Source organism: Zonotrichia leucophrys, chromosome 11, assembly GCF_028769735.1.
Source record: "Zonotrichia leucophrys gambelii isolate GWCS_2022_RI chromosome 11, RI_Zleu_2.0, whole genome shotgun sequence".
Taxonomy (NCBI): Eukaryota; Metazoa; Chordata; class Aves; order Passeriformes; family Passerellidae; genus Zonotrichia; species Zonotrichia leucophrys.
Window position 1 is genome coordinate 11,055,834 of NC_088181.1, and position 23,620 is coordinate 11,079,453.

The 23,620-nt window shown below is 43.8% G+C and overlaps 1 protein-coding gene across 1 annotated transcript; it reads right to left on the minus strand.

Moving 5' to 3' along the window:
- Positions 1-2,482: 2,482 nt before the first annotated feature.
- RBL2 (RB transcriptional corepressor like 2) lies at positions 2,483-21,852 on the minus strand. The gene is made up of 22 exons (XM_064723122.1): positions 21,615-21,852; positions 20,148-20,278; positions 18,774-18,974; positions 17,989-18,053; positions 15,014-15,142; positions 14,055-14,215; positions 13,884-13,948; positions 13,047-13,233; positions 12,166-12,332; positions 11,564-11,673; positions 10,591-10,694; positions 10,078-10,215; positions 9,703-9,867; positions 9,088-9,199; positions 8,245-8,517; positions 7,671-7,942; positions 6,939-7,115; positions 6,697-6,768; positions 6,200-6,314; positions 4,910-5,112; positions 4,533-4,697; positions 2,483-4,142 (listed from the first exon to the last, which is right to left on the minus strand). Exons 1-22 carry the CDS (start codon positions 21,807-21,809, stop codon positions 3,972-3,974), a joined length of 3,378 nt encoding a protein of 1,125 aa, XP_064579192.1. The 5' UTR covers positions 21,810-21,852; the 3' UTR covers positions 2,483-3,971.
- Positions 21,853-23,620: the final 1,768 nt, after the last annotated feature.

The following is a 23,620-nucleotide window of genomic DNA, read 5'->3' on the forward strand; positions in this document are numbered from 1 at the left end:
GCTTTTGTCCCTGTTAGTCTGTGCTGTGGACTCTTACTGAAGAGTGGGAGCACCTGGCTCTTGTCTGCATGGGTGTTTGTGGTGCTCATGGGATGCCAGGAGCAGCTCCAAAGCTCAAGTGGACTTGGGACAGACTCTTCCTAATGTCACAGCCTGGTGTGATGCCTTTTCTTGCCTCCCAGGAGTGTCCTATCAAAACCTGTAGTGCTGACCCCTTGGAGCTGGGCTGCTTTTCCTTTGACTCCCTCTGCCTGTACTGGTGGCATTATTGCAGCCAGCTGCCTTGGAACAGCCTGTGGTGACTCGGGGTGTTTCAGGAGGGTGGGCAGTGCTGTGGCGTTTGTGTGCAGTTCTTTTGTGTTCTGTTTTTATCTGACAGTTAAATTCACTTGTCATTTGCAACATGTTCTATTTGAGAACAACTCCTTGGCTTCTAAGGAAATAGACAGAGACTTTTCCATGTAGTGTCATACACTCAGTGACAGGAAAACCAGATGGCTTTGTGGCACTTGTCTCTTGTCAGTGTTCTGAGTGGCATTAATGTCCCAATAGCCTCAGTATTCTGGACACTTGGCAGGTTGTGAGGAATTGAAAGTGCCTCAGAATTGCCATGTGCCTGATCAGATTTGCTGCAGAGGACAGGAATGGAGGAACTGATGTGAAGGTGAGTTTGTGTTTTTGTGTTGCCTGGAAGAACGCTGCTGTGTGCCTTTCAAGGAAAGGATGTGGGAAAAGTTTGAGGTTCATGTATTGATGTATTGGCCTGGAGTGTTGCCACTGAAGTAGTGTCAAATGAGTTCTGTTGCTGCTATTATTTTTTTTTTCTTTTTTTTTCTTTTTTTTTCAGGAAGGCTGAAACTGAAATGCTTCAGATTTATCATGGGCAAGGTTTTAGTTGAAGGACTCCTGGTGTGATCAGATGATGGGGCTGCCTTGTGCTGAGCACATGCACTGCTTGGGCACGAGCTAAAGCAGGCTGTGACCATTCCCCTTTATTCAGGTTTATGATTGCTCAGAAGGCTCTGTTATAAATCACTGACTTGCACATTGCCTAAGCCACTTAGGTGAAGGACTGGCAGGGAAGTTAAATCCCTTCTAATCCTGGGCAGGTTTTTGGGCTCAGCTGCAGGGCAGCCCCAGCTGCCAGAGCTGCTGCTGGCCAGGAAGCACCACAGCTGGCAGGAGCAGTGCCCAGGAGCAGTGCCAGGGTAATGCTGGGAAGGTGATGGTTTGTGGGGTAACTTTTGTTTCTCTCAGCTGTCCCAGACCCTGCAAGGCTGCTCACCAGGTTGGGTTGCTCCAAGTCAAAATGAGCTAACAGCAGTTTGTTGAGAATAATTGTATTTATTTAGAGAATGTAGAATTTTGCTTGGTTTACAATTAATAATCTGAAAAATTACTCTTTTTATTTAACTGGGAAAGGGGAGACAATGCTGGGTACTTTTGTAATCAGATTTGTGTATTAAAAGAAGTTGTTCCAGGAGCAAGCCAGGTGAATGAGTACTGAAACAGTGCCATGGGCATCAAATCCTTTTCTCCTGGATTGTGCTGTTTTTCTTAGAACAGGTACATAATTTGATGAAAGAGTAAGGTCTGGCCAATACTTTGATAAGGGGATGTTTCTGAGTATCCTCTTTGAAATTCTGCACTTTCTAAAGAACATTTCCAAGGGATCTGTAAGTTACACCACTGGAGTTTCCTGCTGAGTTTGGAGTTGGATTCCAACCAAACTGTTCTAAGTCATGAAAGAAATTATTTGAAGCCACTTCAGATTTATTTTAGTTTATGCTCTTTTTTTTTCCTTTGGAGTTTTTTGGGTTTTTTTTTAGCGTTTTCTTCAAAGTAGAAACTGCAAGTTCTATCTTTATTATTAGTTACAGCTGAGGGTAACTTAACTTGTTTTCAGAAAGGGACAGGAACAGCAGTTGATGAAATAGTCTCAGGCTCCCAAGGTAAAAAGGCAGAGGACAACCAGTGCATCTGTAGCTGTACAAATACAGCAGCAGCCAGTGCTGGTCAGAGCTGTTCTCACCTACCTAAGGATGTTTAGAACTTCCCTCAGTGGGAATGTGAGTACCCAGCCCTCAGGAGATAATTCTGCTGTCACTGGCTGTGTGAGAGCTTGTGTGAAAAGCTCCTGCAGGGAGGGCAGGTTGTTCTGGAGCCCCCCAGTGCTGTGCAGTGAGGCAGCCACCCTCCTCTTCCTCCTCCTCCTCCTCCTGCTCTGCCAAGGGAGCAGCAGCTGGAGCTGGGCATTCCCTGGCACTGCTGGCACTCCCAGGCCCTGCCTGGTGCCTTCTGCTGGAGCACCCATGGAACAACCACAGTGACTAAACCAGGACAGGAGTAAATCCTTTCCCTTGTGATGTGACTAAGATGTGATCATTTATTTATTTTTAAACCTTTAACTGCAGTGAACAACTGAAGTCCTTGCTGCAGACTTTCTAGCTTGGCACATACAATGCTTTTCACACACAAACAGGAGAGTCTATAAAGTCTTTATTGAAAAATACAATTGCAATATTTTCATACAAAGTGAAGTTAATGGAACATAGTAACAAGAATTGTCTGACACTTCCATAAATATTTTTACAGAAACATCTACACAACTTCTGGACTTCAGCTTTTGTTATGCAGGTAAGAAAAACATGTTTTTATTTTACTTTAGCTGAATTTATAGTGGAGTTAAGTCTTATATTTTCCTATTCTTCAGATGGACAGGAATGACTGAAAACAGGGTTTTAGCTTTTGCTTCCTCAGAAAGCCTTCTGGAACCTGAGTGTGGCACATTTTACATGAAGAACACCCCCTCCCCAGCAGAGGACTGGCATCCTGTACTGTGGGAGAGGGTTGATGCTTTCCTAACAAGTCTGGTATTTTGGAACTATTTTAAATGAGAACAAGTGCTAAGTTTATGGTGCAGCACCTGCTGATTGTGGTAGGAGGGGAGGGATTTCTCCCAGGCAGCTTGGTTTAGGCCTTTTACAAAAACCAAAACACAAATCCAAACTGCCAAGCCCTGTCCTTGAACACCAACAGAATATCTAAATGTGTGTTTTAGGAGGTGGGCACCAGGTTCCTGCTGCTGAGTGAGCAAGGGCTACAGTGCCTGACTATCAAGAAAAGCAACAAGCATATAAAATTCCTTGAAAAGAGCACACATCCCTGGCTTCCTGCATTCATTGCTGCATATGCACTGAGTTACAATGAATGCTTAATGCCATTTGCTGACCAGAGGAGCAATGGGATGTCAGATTGAAATAAATACAAAAGTCAAATTGTTTCAGTACAGAAAGACAGCTGAAGTCGGCCTTTGCAAAAAATATTCACATTTAGAAAGTGCCATTGCAAATATACAGCAAAATTCCTCTGCTTTAAACATGATGCTTCACAGCCCCATCCCAAGTGTCACCTTGGGAATGTGAGTTCGCTTTCAAACATTGCACAGCTCAAACCAACACAATCACCTCCCTTGGTACAGCAAAGGGCCACACATTAAATAAAGCTCAACACCGTGCTGCTTCTCAAAGGTACATGGAACATCCTGAATCTGGACAGAGTCCATCCACCCAGCTTCCTGCAGGGCTCAAAATGCGCCCCTTGTCCCTTTGCAAGAAGAACTGGCCTGTGTGAGACTGTTACTCCTAAGCTGTTAGTCTGTGAGGGGGTTAGTGAGGAACCCTGACACTGGCTGTGGGTACCTTGGGGCAGGGCTCCATGCTGAGGCCCCTGGACCTGTCTGGCCCCAGCTGACAAGGGTGAAGCACTGACTAGAGCAAAGCAAAGCTGTAAATACCTGCTGCAAGGTCCACAGCTGCGTTAGGGATGGTTCTCCAGGCCTTGTGAAGAGCTTAAGCAGGGCCTGGGGCTGTGCTGCAGGTCTGAGGTGGATCCTGCCTGTCCCCAGAGCTGTCCCCCCTCCTGCCCTGGCCCAGGCCCAGCACAGTCAGGGAGGGAGGAGCTGTGCAGGCTCAGTGGGACCCTCGGTCATTTGCTACATCCTGGAGTCGTCTCAGCAGAGCCGTGTGATTCTCCTGGCAGATCCGCTTGGCCGGGGCTTCAGTTCCATCCTCCAGGAGGATGCCTCTCTTCTTTGTGGGTGTTTCTCCAGTTCTAACCATGCTGTTGATTTCCTTTAGCCTCTGCAGGGAGGAGGGGGCAAAAGAAGGATCAGCTCTCACTATTTTGTGACTGCCCCAATGTGATGTTAGGCACAGTGCAGTAGGACTGGACAGGCTCTTTTGTGGAAATCTGTACTGTACCAAGGTATTGTCTGCATCACTGTACTGGTCTTTCCTTACCAGAATAAGTCTTAAAGTCAAGGGAGTCTGTAACTGCATGCAGAGCTCAAAGGCCCATCCAGCCCTACAGCTGTGGCAGCTGCACTGGCAATTTGATGAGCATTAGGTGATGGTGTGTGTGTTGGACAAGGTAAACAAAACTTTGTGTTGCAGAGTCTGCTCTAATTTCACTACAAAACAAAAAGCAGAATTAAGGATTAAAAAAATCAAACTGAAACCCTTTAGACTCACCTTCGAGGGGCTGCTGCTGAAGTAGTAGAATATTTTCTCTTGGGGAGAGAGGGCAGACTCGTTTCTGTGTGGTGAGATGTACAGGGGGTGGTGCTGGGAGAGCTGCACTCTGCGGGGGGAGCCGAGGCGCACGAACGGGTACGGCGAGAGCGGGGGGGAGTCTGCCTGCTCAGAGAGAACAGAGACAGCTGCAGCCTGAGCCCAGGGCTCACTGCAGCACGGCTCTTCCACACAGATGGTACCATACAATGGACAACAAATGCAAGTTTTGTCGTGTTATTAGGCCAGATTAGTATTTGTTTAATGTAAGGAAATTTCACTGCGTGGTCAGAAGATAAAGCTCTCTTTATGAAGAAAAAGCACAGAAGGTGACTTACTGCATTTGAAGTGTACTTGAGGGCAAAGTCCTTGATCTGCTCGATGTAGACGTTGTTGTAGAACTGGATGAGGTCGCCGCGCTCCTCCTCCTCCGTGTCACTGTTGGGGCCCGAGAGGCGCGTGGGGGTCGGGGGCGCGCTGGAGGGCTGGGGCACGGGCAGGGTGCTGCTGGAGCGCATCACCGGGCTGGAGTCACGGCTGCCTGCGGGCACAGCCACCGCTCAGGGCAGGGACACGGGCACTGCCAGCCCTGCGGGCACACAGCCAGCCCCATGGGGCACAGCCACCGCTCAGGGCACAGAGCCAGCCACCCTCTGCACACAGGGACTGGGAACCTGCTGCCACCAGAACGCTGTCTGGTTTGATCCCTGATCTGTCTCTTTGATCTCTGAGCTGTCTGTTTTGATCCCTGAGCGTTGTCCCTTACACAAAAGCTTTCTTGATTTCTAACTTCTTACTGCATAAACTGCAAGGGATTTGCTGTAGGAGATGAGTTGCATGATGATATAAAAAGAGCTGAAACTCCATTTTTCAGCATTTGTGTTATACTTTTAGCAGGAGCTCTTTCTTGTTGCTGCCTGGCTCCATTTCAAGTAAAGAATGGTAATCTTTTTCCGTCAGTAGGAGAAATATTTGGCTTGGCCATATTTCCTGCTAAGTTAATGTGGGAAGTTGCAAAATACATGTACTTTTTGTCTTCCCTCCCTGCCACTCCCTCTGACAGAAAATATTAATGCCTACTGCTTATACCATAATCTATTAAATACCTTGAAAACTGCTAGTAGGAATACACAGCATCACCTCTTCAGTTTCCTTTATAAAAGTTAATTCAAGGAAAATGTGTCAGTTAAGAAGGGAAGAATCCCCAGAGCTGTCAGCTACGCTGAAATCAATGCTGTGGGTGGTGTTCATATTTCTGCAGACAGACAGTGCTACAAAAGAAGCTGCTGCAGCTCTGTGGTTGTGATAAGAGTAGCTGTGAACCTGGGCTAGCACAGATTTCCTCATTCTGCAAAGACTCCAAAGTCCTTTGATATGTGAGCTGAACTCAGAGCTCAGGCCAGCACAGCAAATTCCCAAGGTAAGTGCATGTGGGGAGGCATTTGAAATGTCAGAGTGGGTGCAATAAAAACCTCGAGTTAAATGTTATCAATCTATTCTTAACTGTGTCTAAGTTTACCAAAGGAGGAACCGTTTAGGGTGAAACAACACAAAATCCAACTCTTCATTTATGCACACAGTTTGGAAATGAAATTAAACTCAACCCCCTGGCATTTGGAATCACTCACTTCTTTCCTTGTTCCTGTCTTTGCTCCTGTCTGTGGGTGAGTTCTGCTGGCTGCTGCTGTCACTGCTGCCCGAGTGGCGGCGGCGGCGGCCCCTGATGAGGACGCTGCGATAGACCTGCAGGGACAGGGACAGCGTGAGCAGGGCCCGGTGCAGCAGCCACCCTGCCAGGGAACAGCACCACCTGGCTGCTGCCAGAACTTCACTGTGGGACCAACTGCTTCTGCAGGGCACAGTACAGCCTCCTCAGGGGAGTAACAGCCCATGGGCACTGCCTCCTTCGGTTTTAAGTAAAGAAGGTTTTCTATTTTAGGTACAGTTTAGTATAAAGAGCTTTCAGTACTGCAGGATTTTGGATATGACTGCTATCTTTTGAGAATGGTTCACAGACTGCAACCCCTTAATACTAAATACTGCTTTACCAAGTGATTTGTTCTTAAATAGAACGAAGGCATTTAATAAACCAGATCCCAGGAGGTTAAACAGTGACTGTGCTCACGTGGCTCTTGGCTTGTGGCTGTGTCCGGTAGCAGCGCATGATGTTCTGGAATGATCTGTCTTCGTGAGTGACCTAAGGGGATGCACAGAAAAGGTTCAGTTCTTCTGCAGGTTATTGGGTGGTTTGTTTGGCTTGGGGTGGTTGTGTGTGTTTGTTAATTTGGGGCTTTTTGAGGAAGTAGTACTGGGAATATTAAGTATTAAAGGCAATTTTTGTCTCCTTTTTCTTTGTTCCCACTTTACCTTAGTCATGACATAAATGGCACACATCAGCAGCTGATCCAGGTGTCTGTCCATCATGATTTCAGGGCAGTGCACCAAGGAGTACTCAAAGCATGTCCAGATCTTCTTGCGCAGCTCATCAGACACATCCAGTTTGGCACAGAGGTCCCTCAGACGAACACTGGCCAAGTGATACACCTGTGACAGGGGACACTGCTCAGGGCCACAGCAATGCTGCTCTTCTGACCAGCAAAAGAGTAGCTCAGCTTGCACACCTGTAGGGCTTGTGCAAATGCTAAGCCAAGAGAAGAATAACTAAATTCAAATTTAACTGTTTTGCTTACAAGGCACAGACATTCTCAGTACTGGTGTCAGTACTAAGAAAACATTTGTTTGAAGCTTAAATTCCAAGCTGTCCTGAGCACAGAAAGGGCACTGCATTGCCTACGGCAACCCCTGTATTGAATAAACCAGAAAGTCTCAAAAGTTCTCTCTCTCTTTGGAAGAGCCTTCAAGAAAAGGGACACCTTTAAGAGGCTGCTGGCCAAGTACAGAATCTATTTCCACATCCTGATGTGCCAGCACACTCCTTTGCTAGTGAGAAGTGGCCTGCAGGAGAAAACTACTCTAGGTGTGTATGAATATTAAATGTAATATGCCCTCATTATTACAACCAGTAAATGTGTATTTTTAAAATTATAGCAAGTTTACCAGAATAAGAACTAAGCAAAGCAAACCTAGATCAAAAAGTACCTTTCTGAAGAAGAGTGCAAGTGAGCCCATCTTGCGAGGCCTGGCGGCTGTGGCACCGAGGTGCTGGGTCTGTCTCTGCTCTCCAGGGGAGATCTGCTGCACTGTGAGCTGGCCTGGCAGCTGCAGTGCTGCCCCAGCCATCTGGGGGTTCAGGGTGCCAGCCAGGGTCTGGGCACTCAGAGGCTGCATGGGCCCAGACACAGCCTGGGGCTGGGCACCTACATTTACTTGGACTGGGAAGAAAGTTATTCCTCCATTTTCATTGGCAATACCTGTAATGTAAGAAAAAAGAGCCTGAAATAAGAGCAAGCTGTGGAGGGAAGTTTTAGTTTTTAAAAATAATTCAGTACTTCTTTTATTAGCTACTTTTTACTAGACATTTAGTATATTATACATGAAATTGTTTAATCAAAATACTTTCCGCGTCATACTTTCATACTTTCTCATCTCATGAAACTTCATCATGAGCTGAGAAGATAATGAAGTAATGAACACTGATGCAGTTCTCCCTGGCTGTGCTCTACTTCCCTGATGGGAACAAGGCTGAATGGCTGAGCAGCAGCGTTTCCCTCACCTTGCACAGGGATTGTCACTGTCTGCCCGTTGTTGGCTGTCACGGTGGCCGTTGCCACTGTCACCAGGGTCTGCCCAGGCACGGGGGTCACAGACACGGCCTCGGGGCTCATGTTCTGCACCGGCACCGTGCTCACCACGGGCTGTGGGGGCACCCTGACAGCTGTGCCACCCTCGGGGGCACCGTCATTGTCAGCGAACAGGCGCCGCCGCGTGGGGTTGGCTGTGGGAGAGCTGTACCTGTCATACAGGCTGGCTGGAGGGGAGGAGAGGCCTGCGAGGAAAAACACACACACAGATATCTGCTTAACTCTTGGTTTATAATCCTTTGTTTTACAAGGCGGTGGAAATCTAATGCAAACCAAAATATGTCATGCAAAGCTCTTCAGGAAAAAAATTTGAAAAATGCAGATGGCTTTTAGAGATGACTTAATCTTCAATAATATTGTACTTAATATTTTTACAAGTTCACACATTGTATTTGATTTTTTCTAGTGGAAAACATTTGAGCTGTCACATAATGTATAGGGTTTTTTATTTCCTAGTGTAACAAAAAAGCAAACCAATTAAGAGTGGAAGCTCTGTGTGCATGTACAAATTTGGTTTAACACACACATACACAGGCTGTTCATATCCATCACCTGAGAACACCCTATCAAAGCAGTACTGTTCACACTGATGATGAATCCATCAGTCTTAGACCTCTGATGCAACTCTATGAGCTGCAATACCCTTTACCAATGTGTTTGCAGCTAACTGTACAGTGGCATTAAAGCAGCTTCCTCCCTTCCATAATTCAATCCAAGTAAGCAATGTAAGCACGTTCTGCTTTAGAAAATCTCACCTTTGCCCAGCCCTCCGCCTTCAGCACGAACCTCGTTTATTCGCCGTGGTGTCAATGGTGAGCCCACAACACTGCTCCCAGCAGATCTCTCAAAGTACTGAGGTGGCATTACCTAAAATATTTATCCTTTTGTTAGAGTGTCTGTATCACACATTGACTACATAGCTAATTTTTAAAAGCACTACATCTTTTGAACAGCAAGACTTTGTGGAAGAAAAGTATAAACTTATCCTAAGCCCAACAAAACCAGTAGTGAGTAGTGATGGTGCTGCTCTGCAAGATACACGCTGTAATAGTCTTTCTGTGGCTACTGTGTGTACTTTTTACCACATTTCTTGTCTAAAAACCTTTCCAAGAATTACTGGCCCAAACCTTCCCTGTTTGACCCTTTTGTTCAAAGGTTCAATTGGTTTGTTCTGCTACACCAATAAAATACTGGATAAAATACTGGATGAGAATCAGAGCATGCTGCACTTGCTGCTTTGCCTGCACTGATGGGCTGGGATGGTGGAACTGCCACTGGGCCCTGTAAGGCCTCTCCTTCAGGGCACAAAGTCCTCTCTCTGCCATCCTGCCTGATTATGAAAGCTATGTAACACAGAAAGACGTGCTCACCTCTTCACAAGTAGGAACTTTGTTTTCATTCTCTCTGATCCTGTCCCACAGCACAGATCCCTGTTTCCATGCCATACTCTCCAGGATCTGCTCTTCAATGTGGTTCAGGTGTTTTACCACTTCCCGACAAAGGCCATCCTCTGCTCTAATGAAAACCTCAATTACCTGTGCAGTGGATAATCAGGATCAACATAATGTAGTTTTTTCAGAGATTTGTTCTTAAACACAGCTCTAATTCCAATACTTGATTTTCAAGGAAGAAGAGACTATTAGAAACATGAAAAGGCTGCATTACTATGACTCAATCCTAGGCTGTCCTACAGGTCAGTGAGCACTCATGACTTTGTAAGCATTTCTAGCTATCAAACACATTACCTTGTAAAAATGATAAACTGGAATGTCAAATATTTCCGTGATGAAAGGGAAGTTTCCAGGTGGGTTGTATGTAAAGGTAATGATCTCCAGGCAACATGCCAGCAGAGACCTGTGAAACACATCTTGCTCCAGTATTGCCTGCAAGAGTTGCAAATTTTAAAGCTTATTTTACAGTGTAACTATAGAACAATAAAACACTTTTTACTGTCTCAACAGCAAGATTCTCAAGCTTATAAAAAGTGAAGCTATTTTTTAAGGGACAGAACTGAGTTCAAAATGAACCATCTTTAAAATGGCACATTAAAAATTAAAGAACCATTAAAACTTTCATCTATCTTTGTGTTTTCAAACACAATTTCTTGAACCTTTGTTTTTCCATTCAGGTGTACTTACAGGGTTCTTCTCAGAGATTTACCCTCATTTTAAATAGCTGACAATTCTGCTCTACATCTGTGCTCTTTTTTTGCAGGTCCTACTTTAAAAGTGAGGAACCCTTTGATTAGTTTTCCTTACAGATAAGTCAGTGTCTCCCAGTCTCTTCCTCTCTTGCTCAATGACTGACTCCAAGACCTTGTAGTAGAGCATCTCAGCAAGACGAAAATGTTTACTAGCAACATCTGCAGGAAGTTTAAATAGAAGTAATATTGTCAAATGCAAGAAAAAAATATTATATTCTTCATCTTCAGATACAGAAAGGCATCAGCAGCTTGTGTGGATTTCTGTGCTGCTGTGGATACAATACTTTCAGGACTAAACCTGTACATTTCAAGTTAATGGAGGAATCCTTCTCCTACACTGCACTGACTTGTGAATGCAGAGCAGAGTAAGGTGCTACTGAGCCAGATTTTGGGTATCAGAATTACATCACCATGTATAAGAACAATCCTTAATGTTGCTATAACAGACACAATGCAAATTCAGAAAATGCACCTGTATGGATCCACCTTGCACTGTGCAACAAAAAGCAGTGAAGCAACTAAGCTGCCAAGAACAAAGGAAGGCCTTATTAAGAAACAAGGTCAAGAGCATCTTCCTTATATTCAATCCATCTTCAGGCACTTCAGCTATCAGACAACTTTGCAAATGATGTTTTTGTGTTTATACTGGCAGGACTGTAATACCAAATCCATCCTCATATGTAGGCCAAAGTTGCTGTTGGGTTTTTAATGACTACAGTTACTCAGATTTTCCTCACCAGCACAGAAATCCATGCCATCACTAATAATCTCATACTTGAGAGAAAAAGTGGTACACTTGAAAGTCCATTTCACTTCTCTAGTGCTGAAAGTATTACCAAATTCCAGTGATTCAAGCTAAGCCTGATTATAAAACTTTACACAGCATTGAAATTTGCTATGTCTAAAGAACACAGGAAAAGGCAAGAGAAGGAGAAAAGACACTTGTGCTAAAGCATAACCTGTATGTAAAACTTCATTACAAGAGATGAATGTGTATGCATTTTATGGGTAAGAAAAATGTTTCCCACCTTTGGAAAAATTACTGAATTCTCCTTCAGACTGAGTGCTCTGACAGTACACATCATGCATTTCTTTAACTCTGTTTGCAATGGATTGAGAAGGATCTCTGGAGCATGACCTGAAAATAAAAACCAAACATTTTCAATATACTATTTCTACTAAGACCAAAACCACCCTATTTTTTGTATGCTGAAAGCACAAAAATGGAAATATACTGCACAGCAATACAAACAGACCCAAATGTATCTGCAAAACAGTTTATCCACATGGGGAATAAAGTTTGGTTTGCATCTCCTACAGTGTGGAGTGATTTCCTAGGTAGTGCCATTTGTTAAGTAGGAAGAAAAGTCTTAAAAATTTTATACTGGCAGCTTATGGTTAAGAGAATCCCAGATCTGCTGGGTTTTAAATGGTGGATGTTCATCAATCTCTAAGGACAGATGGGTCTAAATCAACAGAACAGTCCTTCAAAATGTAAATGTCTCTCTGGATTCCATTTTACTCCAGTAGTAAAGTACTGGCTCACCTTTTAATTTATATTGTTCAGCATTAATGTTTGCTTTAAAACTAGAATAGCAAATAGGATTATTTGGCTAAACACCAAGTTTACCTGAGTATTTGCTCCAGATTTTCACTGGGGGCATTTTTCAGCCCTGCCAGCATCGTGTGCAGGCGGCTCAGGCTGTAGGTTGCTATGGAAACAGGTGTCATGTACGGGTTGCTCTCTTTAATGTACTTGCGGCCAGTGAGGGGGGTTGTGATCCTCAGGGATTTGGACTGGAAATAAAAAAATAACCACATATACATATGGCCTCTGTTGTGAACTTTGATACAGGTCATAACCTAGAAACATCAATCTGCAGAATTCTTACTCTGTGTTATGGAAAAAAATGGCTCCTAATCAAACAGCCCAAACCAGACCATGACTCAGGTAAGAGCAATGAAGGATTTGTCTGTGGTGCTCAGATGTTTGTATCAAACAGTTCTGTATAAACAGAAGGGATGTGATCTACGTTGAAATGCAGAATTTCAACTGGAATTGAGTGTGAAACAATTAGACCAATCTCAAAAATCCCCCCTAAATCCCAGTATCTCTTCCTAGCCCAAGTAACACAGGTAGCTGCTCATAGCAGAAGTGTACAGAGCCAGAGTTTTCTGTCAGCAAGTTTAACCTTTAACATGAGAAGTCCTTCTGATCAGCATTTTAGTTTATTTGCATCAGATCAAGCCATCACATTAAAATAATGTAACATCAAGGATATCCCTTCAATTAGAACAGAGCAAAATCAGTGCACCTTCTAATTACCTTTAATTACCTAACCACACAGTAAGTTCTTGTAACAAATACATCACATTCTTCACCATAAGATCCAACTTCCAATACCCCACTCATTTTCTCCCCACACTCTGAGGTGTGTTTTATTTCTGTCTCCATAAGCAGCCAGGGAGGGTGGCATATAAAAACAGCAACACAGACCATGCCATACTCACCCTGTCAAAATGCTGCTGCAAATTGTGCTTCACTTGTACCCTCTCAGCTGTTTCCAGTCCTGAAGGTGTGTTCAAGCACCTCGTGAGAGTTCCAATCTCTTCATCCGCATCCTCGCCCAGGAATATTCTCTCATCCAGGTTTCCCACTGACAGAACATACTCCTCATAGGCCTTGTTGATGGCTTTGCTGCAGCAAAGGAAAGGCAGACAAACCCCCTTTATGGAGACTGCTTTGTTCATCTGCTCACACACTGAACACAGCTCTGGCCTGGGGAAAGTCTACTTCAAATTTCTTTTGACCCTCACTGAAGCTCCTTTAAGATCTACAGTACCTTATACCTGACAGTGGCAAGGATATTATTTTCATTATGTATCTGACACCCTGCCATTTATCCAGCTGCAGGAAGAACACACTAAAACACTGAGAACTCCTATTCCCTGGAAACTCCTCAAAATTTACACACCATCGTATCATAAACTGATATGATAACAATGCACTGAACCATTTTTATATCAATAAAAGAAAGTAAGTCCTACCCATAAACATCTCTAAACACCGCCAAACCCATTTTTTTCCCTCCCACTTCCTACTCAATGTGCTCCCACAGCTTTTTCATAATAACTCTGAGTTACACACAAAACAAAAAATGCAGGAAAGAGAAACGTAAGAATAAAGGCAGCCAACACCATCCCGAAGCACTGTTCCTTTTCCCAGCAGTGCTGGATGGCCATGCTGAGCACAAGGCATGGCTGCTCCCAGTGCTCAGCTCAGGGGACAGAGGGGCACCCAGGGACACTCCTGCCAGCCAAACCACAGACAGGGGCCCAGGGACTCACACGCTGTCTCCAAAGTTCCCAGGATCCAGAAATCCTGTCAGGTTTTCATCTTTTCCTTTCAAAAGCTGTTAAGACATTTAAGAACAAAGGATGGACATTTCATTTCTTAGAAAGGGTTTGAAGGTAACAAGTAAGGAGAGATTTTTCTACATTATAAATTTACTGACCAACCTTTTTGTCAAAAAGCTTCCGAATATATGGCTTCCAAAAATGTTCCTTTATCCCTTTTGCTTCTAAAACTAATCCATAATGTAAAGAACACAGTTTTTCAATGATGCAGGGAGGGTCAGATGATACTTTATAATCCTTACTATGGAAGTCTTCAGGTAGACCTACAATTCAGAATATAGTATGATTTAATTTTGTAAGTCCATATCCTGCCTTCTTATTAAACCTAAATTCTTCAATGCTGTGCAGTCAAGGTAATATGAAATTAAAACAGCAAACTAATTAGTTCTCTTGAAAGAACTACACAATGCCCACTAACTGGGTAATGTTATCAAAAGCAAATTTTGAGTTAGAGAGTTAAAAACATTAGTTACTGAGTGATAAAAATTACATATATCAATTTTAATAGGAAAAAAAATCAAACACTGGTGAACTACAATATTTATTTGAGATAATGGTCCCAGGTCACATCCAAAGCACTACACTTGGCCAGTCCTGTACAGCACTGAAAATGAAGTGCAAGCCTGGGAAGAATTACATCAGAAATTCAAAGGCAACTTCTCCCCATTCATTTGAATTTGTGGTTATCAAGTCAACCTACACTTCCATTCTCTTCAGAAACAGAACAGCAGCAATCCAGAAATGAGAGAGAAACAAATCTCCTGTTTGAGCCCATGGTCTTTGCAAACTGCTGCACCACAGAACATTCCAGTTTCACTGTGTCCAGTGATGTCTTTATGCACTTTTCCACTGACATTAAACCCTCATTAACTCAAAGTATTACTCTGGAACTTCCTTCAAGGATATTTCCACAGCACATCAAATTCCTGACCTAATCTATTATTTACAAAATTCACTGGTCTGTTATTACATGCTGCATTAACAGGAATGGAACTGTGTAGCCAGATACAGAAAATATTAGTTCTCATGTACTTCAAATCAACTTCTTTTTGTCAACATACCCTCAAAATTAGGATTCAGGAGCTCTTTACGGTTGGGACACTGCAGAGCATTTCCATACACGAGATCCAAAGCACACAACAGGAGATGGTAGGAATTGACGAAGTCATCACTGATCATAGGAAAATTTCCTGCAATATTACAAAGACATAAGACATAAAATAAGCAGAAAAAATGAAGTAAATTTGAAAAAGTAAAATTCAAGAATTTTTTAACCAAGAGACTGCTGATGTTTGTATTACAATCAATAATGGAATCTTGGAAACACAGTGTTTGGTGTCTGTAAGCACCTGGATAGCAACACAGGCAGTAAAGCAGACTCACAATAACATATAACAAATATAAAAGTAAAATACTTTATCAGTAACAACAGTTGTGAAGGAACCCAAATATACTGTGCTGAAATCAAACCTTACCTTTTTTTTAAACAATCTGTTTCTTGCAAAACAATTTGCTGGGGGTATACCCATTATTAACAGTAATAAATATAATTTCATTTCTCTTGTGCTTTACAGAAGAGCTAAATGTGCCTATTTCTGGACCTGGCTTAGGAAGTATTTTTTAACTCTCATTTTCCTGCAGAAAAGAGTCCTTGTAACCCCTTCACTCTTCAACACCTTTCACAAAGATTATAATCAGACCTGTATGTGACTCTTTACTGAACTCATTTATGTTTATGATATTCCTCTAGAGGAGTGGCCATAGCTGAAACAGTTTAGTAAAATAAATTATACAATAAATCACAATTCACTTTTTATGCACAGCATGATGTCTCTATTACTCCTTAAATACTAATGACTCTTCCACTCTTTCCACCCTCCCTTTTTCCTCAGGGAAGCTCCAAATCACTTCACTATGAAAGATTTCTTCAAGAATTTAAACCTGTTTATGTTATAGTAATGAACTTATTTAGAACACATTGAAATGGATATATGATTAGAGAATTTTTCTCAATTATGCTGTTATTTTTTTACAGTAACATACCAGCTTGTTCAAATTTATGTTATTGTCTGTTTCCATATTTGTTAGAAGAAAAAATATTTAAATTAAGATAATTTGAACTATTTAAAATAATGAACCCTAGATGAAATTTTAATTAACTTTACCCACTTATCAGTTATTTCCAAATCATTAAAGGTTCACAGCAAAGCAATGAAAATCCTAAATACTATTAACAAACCTATAATCAATAAACTTCTCAAAGTAACACAGGATCAATTCCACAACCATGACAACTTACTGTCAGCACAAAAATAATTTCACAGTACCAGTAGTTCCATAGTAATTTCTTGCTGCTGACATTTCAAACAAGGGTCCCTTTCACAACTTTGTACCAAATAATAAAAAACCAAAGATTTTCTTCGCCCATCAATTTTAAATGAAAGAGTTTGAAGAGCAGTTCTTCCAAGCAGTTTGCTGAAGTGCAGTGCCACTGAACGAGGGGCTCCCTCAGGGTGCAGAGCATGAACTGAAGGCAATGGGCTGCAGGAGCAGACAAGCCTGGGCCTGCCACTGCTGTGTGGTTGCTGTGATAAGGATTTACTGCCCACCCCCAAAGCACACAGCACAAAACCTCACACCAACACCCAATGCCTTAATAGTCAACACTCAGTTTGCATTTTTAAAGTGCTGCCACACTTTAATAATCATTTAGTAACCTTACAGCTTCTATGCACTGTAATTTTTCCTTTTCCTTATAGAATTCACTTGGATGTGTTATCAACATGGTATTCTCCACAGGGCTAGTTACCATATCTGAAACTGCTTGGAATTACCATGTAGTCAATGGATGCTGCAGTTACTCAAACATATCAGTCACCAACTTAGCAACAGGAAGAACCATAAAGTCCCTCTGCACCTTGTCAACCATCCAATCTTCCCACAGCAGTGCAGACTTCACAGAAGGGAAAGAAAAACCTGTGATTTTCCAGACTGTCCTACTCACAGCTGCCTACCTGTGCTAAGCAAGTGAAGTCCAGGCTGACTGGAAATAAGTGCAGCACTAACTCTGCTGGGATCAGTGGCTGAAATCATGCTGTGTTTCAGGCTGAGAGCACCACACTTGTTTAGGAAAGACTTCTCCTGCCCAATAAGGTGGAATTTGCAGCCTTACAAAAAGGCATCTTCCTCACAGGATGGAGTGCTCAGAGCAGCACTTGTGCCCCAGCACACCCTGCCTGACTTTTGCAGGGATGTGGTGCTGAGGGTCCAGCTCTGCTGCCAGGAGCCCTCTGCAGTGTGGCACAGGGTTAAAAGAAAGGCTTTGTAAACAAAGTTCTGTGCTGCACAAAATCAGTGCCAGGCCATTCAATATTGCCACAGCCTACTCTGTCCTAGCCTCAAAATCACCAGTTAAGGAAACCATAGCACACTATAGGAATCTTAACACTGATTCACTTTTAAATTTGAAAAAACACATCCCACCACACACTCCCAAACAAAAACAAAAAATCCTTTTATCCCTTTCCTTGAAGAAATTAAAATATTGGTTTTCCTCTGATAGGTATTATATTATGAAAAAAAAATCAAGTTACTGGACATTTTCAGTGGATCTGATCTACAATGATGTTCTTTCCATGTGGAAAAAGGAGTATCAATCCTTTTACTTTCCACAAAGCACTACCTTACATTTTACATCACTCACAGTGAGCACTCACCAAAGCAGGACCTGAAACAAGGCCTAGGGATGTGGAAATGCTTTAAGACATAAATTTGATGAAGGAAGATTTTAGACTACACATGCTGAGACTGAACAACTGAAGCCTGAAATGAGGATGAATCCTGCTCCTTCCTTTTTCTCCCAACAGTCACTATCAAGAAAAACATCTGAAATTCTCTACTGTTCTTATAAGCTTTAAGGATGGTCTTACAATAAAGATTATATGTACACTGCACCTATTGGGTGTTTAAGGACTGATATAAAATAATGACTAATAAAACTATGTCTGCTGCATTTAATCCCTTTCAGACCCCTTACCTTTTGCATGAACAAACAGGACCCAACAAAACTGGAAAACTTCAGTCACAGTACATGGTTGTCGTCTTTGGGAGGAAAATACAGCAAGAAGAGAAGGAGCTCAGTGAATCAGAACTGATAAAACATCATACAAGAGTCACTAATTCAAAGAGAAAAGTGAACTTTACTACAGTGTGGCAAAAATCTTACACCTTTCCCACAAAGCCCTGACTAAAGGAAATACAAAAAGATGCACAAAACCTAGAAGAGGTTTAGTGTAGGCACAAGTGGAACCCCTTTTTAGAGGTTTAGTCTGGAAGCCCTGTTTCAATTCCACAGCACTCCAAACAGAAACAGTAGCAAAGCAGCAAAGCTTCTACTATAAAGTAAAATACCCACAAGATCTGCAGCTATGAAGAAATCCACGGGAGTTCTGGGCAGTGAAACACTGAGCAGTACTATGAGTTATTAAAGCCATGCAGATCATAAAAGGATCAGATTCTTCCTGTCTTTCCCATCTTTACAACACCAGGGCTTCCCTTGCCCACAGGCTGATTGAAATCTCTCCCCTCTCCCCCATCCCACAAATCATCAGAAACTCAGCAGCTTTGGGACTTCCTGCCCCTGTCAGATCTGAAACTGAAAAAGAGATTAAACATTTACTGCAAGCAAGAACAAACCAACACTACTATTATAAACAACAACTATGAAAATACAGTCAAAATACAACTAAAACAAGCAAGCAAGTCCATTGTATTTTCACTAAAGTAATGCTCTACAATCAGTCTGAAATAACAGAAACCCACCTCTGTTTCCTTCCTCTCTGCTGACGAGGTTGATCTTCTTGAGGATACCTGAAAATGTCCTGAAAAATGGGCTCATACTTCTTAAAAATGACTGCAGAAACGGTGAAGTTCCTCTCCAGTCTCTCAGTTCTCTCTCTGAACTGGGATGGAAGATTTGCCATGTCTTCCCATTTCTTCATCTTGTTAAAAAACTCAATCAAGCTGCAAATACCGAACAGGTTAGATCAGCAGGCTGCTTGTTTCTCCTGCAGAAATAAATTCTACATTTTCAACAAAAGTGCAATTTCTACTGCCCAAACTACTGATGAAATGGTGGCTCTGCAAACATGACAATGAACTCAGAGCCAGTCCTTCTCACGGTTCAGCTCAGACAGCTCGTGAAATATTTTTAGATCCTGGGCTGATAACCACATTAACCATGTACTCACAGTTCTGGCATCCTCTCACAAAGGAAAAATCAACTCCAACAGTTAGATTAATAAGAAATCAGACTTGTTTTTCTGAATAATTTATTAATTTAAATAAAATAACCTGTAAGATCTACAATATTAAGAATATTCTACAAAGTATGAAAAACCTCTTATGATTTAGTAAATTGCACTTTCTAAATCTAGCTTTAATTCCTTTTCTACTTCTTTATGTACACCTTCATTTTCAGTGTTATTAGTCTTGATAGCCCAGATCACAGAACCAATTTATCAACATTTAATACCCTGAATTTCTAATTTGGAAAACAAAAGCTTATAAAGGAACACTTTAGCAGCAATGCTTCAACAGCAGAGGAAATGGGATAAGAAGTATATAAGAACATTCATTCTTTATTTTGTGACAATCTATGGAATTTTTAGAACACAATGAGATTGATAATAAATAAATTCAATTATTTCAGAAACTTTTCTTTATTATTCTATGGACATAAACACTTGACACAAATTTGCTCATCAGATTCTGACCTCATTTAGTGACTTTAGCAAAACCATGTGAAAAGTGAAGTTTTTTAATGCAAAAACAGAGATAAATCTTGTGAACATTTCCACAGTGAACTACAAATGGTTTCTCATGTGAGAAGTTCACACTCTGCACACCCCCAAAACTGACTGTTCTTCAGTGACTGGCTTCTTTCTCCTTTGAGTGAAGGAAGTCAATCTCTCATTTTGAAAACCAGTGATTTTATGAACATAGTACTGAGCCAAAGGAGCTACCCTACTTCTATGGCAGTGAGTTATAACACAAACATTCTGGGGATATAAAGTTTATCTTCAAAAGCAGGAAACAAGGAACACATTTAGCTTTTATTCTCTAGTCCAATTTCACAAGGTGATAACTACTCTTTGACATTTTGTAAGTGTCTAAAAATCAGCAAGAATAAGTTACCTTTGGTCTGAACAGCGCAGGATTCTGGTTAAGGATACATAATTTCCTTCTGCTGTTCCTCTGCTCACAGTTGGAATCGCTTTCCTGCAAGCCACGTACAAGGCACAAGCCAGCCAATGCATGTCATTTCCCTGTGAATCAAAACATCAGGCATCTAAAACACTGCACTGAAAACAAAAACATGCTCTTCAGCTAGCCCAACACCGGGGAAAAGCACTGTGTCCTGAACAGATGAAGTTCAACCAGTGAGAAAGTTGATTCGCTGTTTCAAACTTCTGTTGTGCTTTGGGTTTTTAACTGCAACAAAACAGGCGCTACACAGACACTAAACACTGAACTGCATCAAAACTAAACTCACTAGTGGCCATTATAAATTTCACATTTGACTCAAAGTGTGAAATTCATTTTGAGTATATGAAAATAAATTTTTAGTGTTGTTCTACAGCATTTTGTACTGCTCGTATTTAAAAGAAAAAGGCAACAAAAAAAGGAGAAAGGCTACAGTTCTTGCAACCAAAACATTCTTCTGCCTTGAACGGACAGCAGGAAAAGAAAAACACCGCTTCCGTTTTACTCTATATTACACAGCAGAGAAATTCTTCAATCTGGTACCCAAATACAGAAATTTATTCTAATGAGCACTTGAAATTTTATTCTCCGTCTTTGATCAAAGAGTCACATCTGAGTGGAAAACAGGCCGGATAAAACAAGGGGCCAGACTGAATCCGATGCTGTGGTTCTGTCGGGTTCCGTGGTGCCCCGGGCCCGGGTGAGCGCACCCCTCAGGGCTCGCTCCGAGCATCGCCGCCCGCCCGCGCTGTGACAGCGGCGCTGCCCGAGCGGCTCCTCCTCCCTCACGGGCGGCCCCGGCCCCGCAGCACCGAGCCCGGCCCGCAGCCCTGCCCCGAGAGCCGCCGGTGACCGGCGGGCAGCGCTGGGGGCCCCGGGAGCTGCCGGGGCTTATCACAAGCGCCACCTTTGCTATAGGAAGGCACCGATAAAGGCGCTTCCGAAGCTCCCGGGCGCGTCACCGCGTGTTCCTGTTTTCAAGAACGACGCGACAACCCTTTGCCTTTTCCCCTTTACCTTCTCCCCTTCACCTTTTACCCTCCACTGCCCAGCCCGGGCCGTGCCAAGCCCCCAGAACACAGCTCACACACGCGATCACACCTGCGCGGGGCATCTCCGCGGGCCCCGCGCGGCTGCGGAGCGGAGCTGGCCGAGGCCACCGCGCCGCTCCTCGGCCAAACCGCGGGGAGCCGAAGCACCACAGCGACGGGGGCTCTCCCATTTTTAACACCTTTCCGCCGCTACGACTCCCAGTTGCGATGGTTATTCCCGGCAGCCCGGGCGGTGCGGGGAAGAGGCCGCCGCGCCTCCACTGCCGTCCCTTCCCTCCGCGCTTCATCCGCGCGTCCCGCCGCGCTCCCCCCGGCCCGGCCGCGGCCCCGTCACCCCCCGCCTCACCTCCAGGGTGTAGTTGCGCCTCATGTTCTGGTAGCTCAGCCAGGCCTCGGAGCGGGCGCGCTCGTCCATGTTGAGGCTCCTGCATAGCTCCTCGTAGCGCTGCCGGGTCTCGCCGTCCTCGCCCGGCGGGGACGGGGCGGCGGCGGCGCCCCCCGCGGGACCCGGCTCGGCCCCGGCCGCGTCCTCGCCCGCCATGCCGCGCCCCGCCGCTGGGGGGCAGCGCCGCGCTCTCCGAACCGCGCCTGCGCCGCCGCCCCGCGGGTTCGAATCCAAACACCGAGGGACGGGCCCCGCCCCCTCCGCGCGCCGCGCCCGCTCATTGGCCCGCGGGGCGCCCGCCCGCCCCGCCCACGCGCAGGCGCACGGTGCGCGCTCCTAGCACGCAGCGTGAGACGCGCGCGCGGCACGGACCGGGAGCGCGCCCGACGCGCGAGACCAGGGCGGGGCGCGGGCTGAAAGCGGCCAGGGCCGGCAGGGGCTGTGCACAAATATACACAAATATATTCACAAACATATATACAAATATGTACACAGAGTGCGGGGTACGGGCTGTACACAAATATATACACAAATATGTACACAGAGTGCGGAGCACGAGCTAGACAGAAATATGTACACAAATATATACAAATATATACACAGAGTGCGGGGTACGGGCTGTACACAAATACATACACAAATATATACAAATATGTGCACAGAGTGCGGGGTACGGGCTGTACACAAATATACACACAAATATGTACACAGGGTACAGGCTGTGCACACACAGTGCGGGGTACAGGCTGTACATAGTGAGGGGTAGGAAACAGAGACAGAAATAGCTCCCACTGGTCAAGTCCCAACCGAGCAGAGAGAAGGCTGCCAAAAATAAGATTTAAGTCCTAGGGCAGGTAGATGTCAATTAAGTGATCAGTAAAACAGGCTGCACGTGATTGAAAGAGATTTATTGACTCTGCCACCTTGATTTTGTATTACTGGTATTTCATGAAGGCTGAAAGCTTCAGGGAAAAGGAAATGTCAAGAAAGGATGATCTGATTGACCTGAGATGTGATTCAGGACACAAATCCACACTGATACCCAGCACTGAGAACTGCAGAAAGCCCAAGCTAGCGCTGGAAGATGGTGATGCCAGCAGGGTCCCCCCACTCCAAACCTGCAGCCCCCGGACAACTTACAACATTAAAAACAAGTGATTGGGTTGTACTTAATCTTACATCTTTTATTACAACACAGAGGAGCTGTGAACTTTGCAGTGAGGCCAAGTTCCTGCTCTGAGTTATGCAGAGCATTGATGGGAAGCTCTGGGCCACCCAGAAGACTATGTAAATAATGTAGAGCTTTAAATTTACAGTATCTACTAAAACACAAAGCAGCAGTAACTTATTACAGCATTTAATTTGTACTGAGAAATATTCATCTGCTCTCCACCTCTCCCCTCTTTCCCTCTCGCTCATCCCCCATTAAAAAGATGCAAGAATAATAAAGTTATCCTCATATGCCATGTTAATTATTTGAATGATTTTGACTACTGCTAGATGCAAAATCTACCAGTATGACAAGTATCAGCCACAAACACCCTCTCAGCCCCAGTCCCTCACAGCTGCTTGGCTAGCCCCCAGTAACATACTCTTTTTACTGTCCTGTAGTCTCAGAAATCTTCCCATGAGCATGCTCTTGCCCCTGCTTTGAGCTGCAGCACACAGGTCAAACACTGTCAAGCAGAGGAGCTGACAAATCAAATGCTTTTATTGTCTGAGAGCAGAAAACAGTGTGAGGACTGTTAGCAGTTTTGGTGAGCACTAGGGAAAGTGCTCTCATCTCTCTGGATGATGACACTCTATCTGTCAGTAGGATCCCAAGAATTTCCCAAACCAGCCTCCCTTTGATTCATGAGACCTTACCTGGAGCACTAATGAGAATTGTGCACTGTCAGGTCTCGTTCACACTGGAAGCACACAGGAGGCAGAGTAAACAAATCCTCATTTCCCAGTTTAACTTCATG

Excerpts from the sequence above, each read along its gene's own strand:
- RBL2 (XM_064723122.1), bottom strand. The coding sequence starts at position 21,809 with ATGGCGGGCGAGGACGCGGCCGGGGCCGAGCCGGGTCCCGCGGGGGGC. Across the intron at positions 18,975-20,147 it reads CTGCGCTGTTCAGACCAAAG|CTTGATTGAGTTTTTTAACA; the intron begins GTAACTTATTCT and ends CGGTATTTGCAG. Across the intron at positions 4,143-4,532 it reads TCAGCAGCAGCCCCTCGAAG|AGGCTAAAGGAAATCAACAG; the intron begins GTGAGTCTAAAG and ends TCCTCCCTGCAG.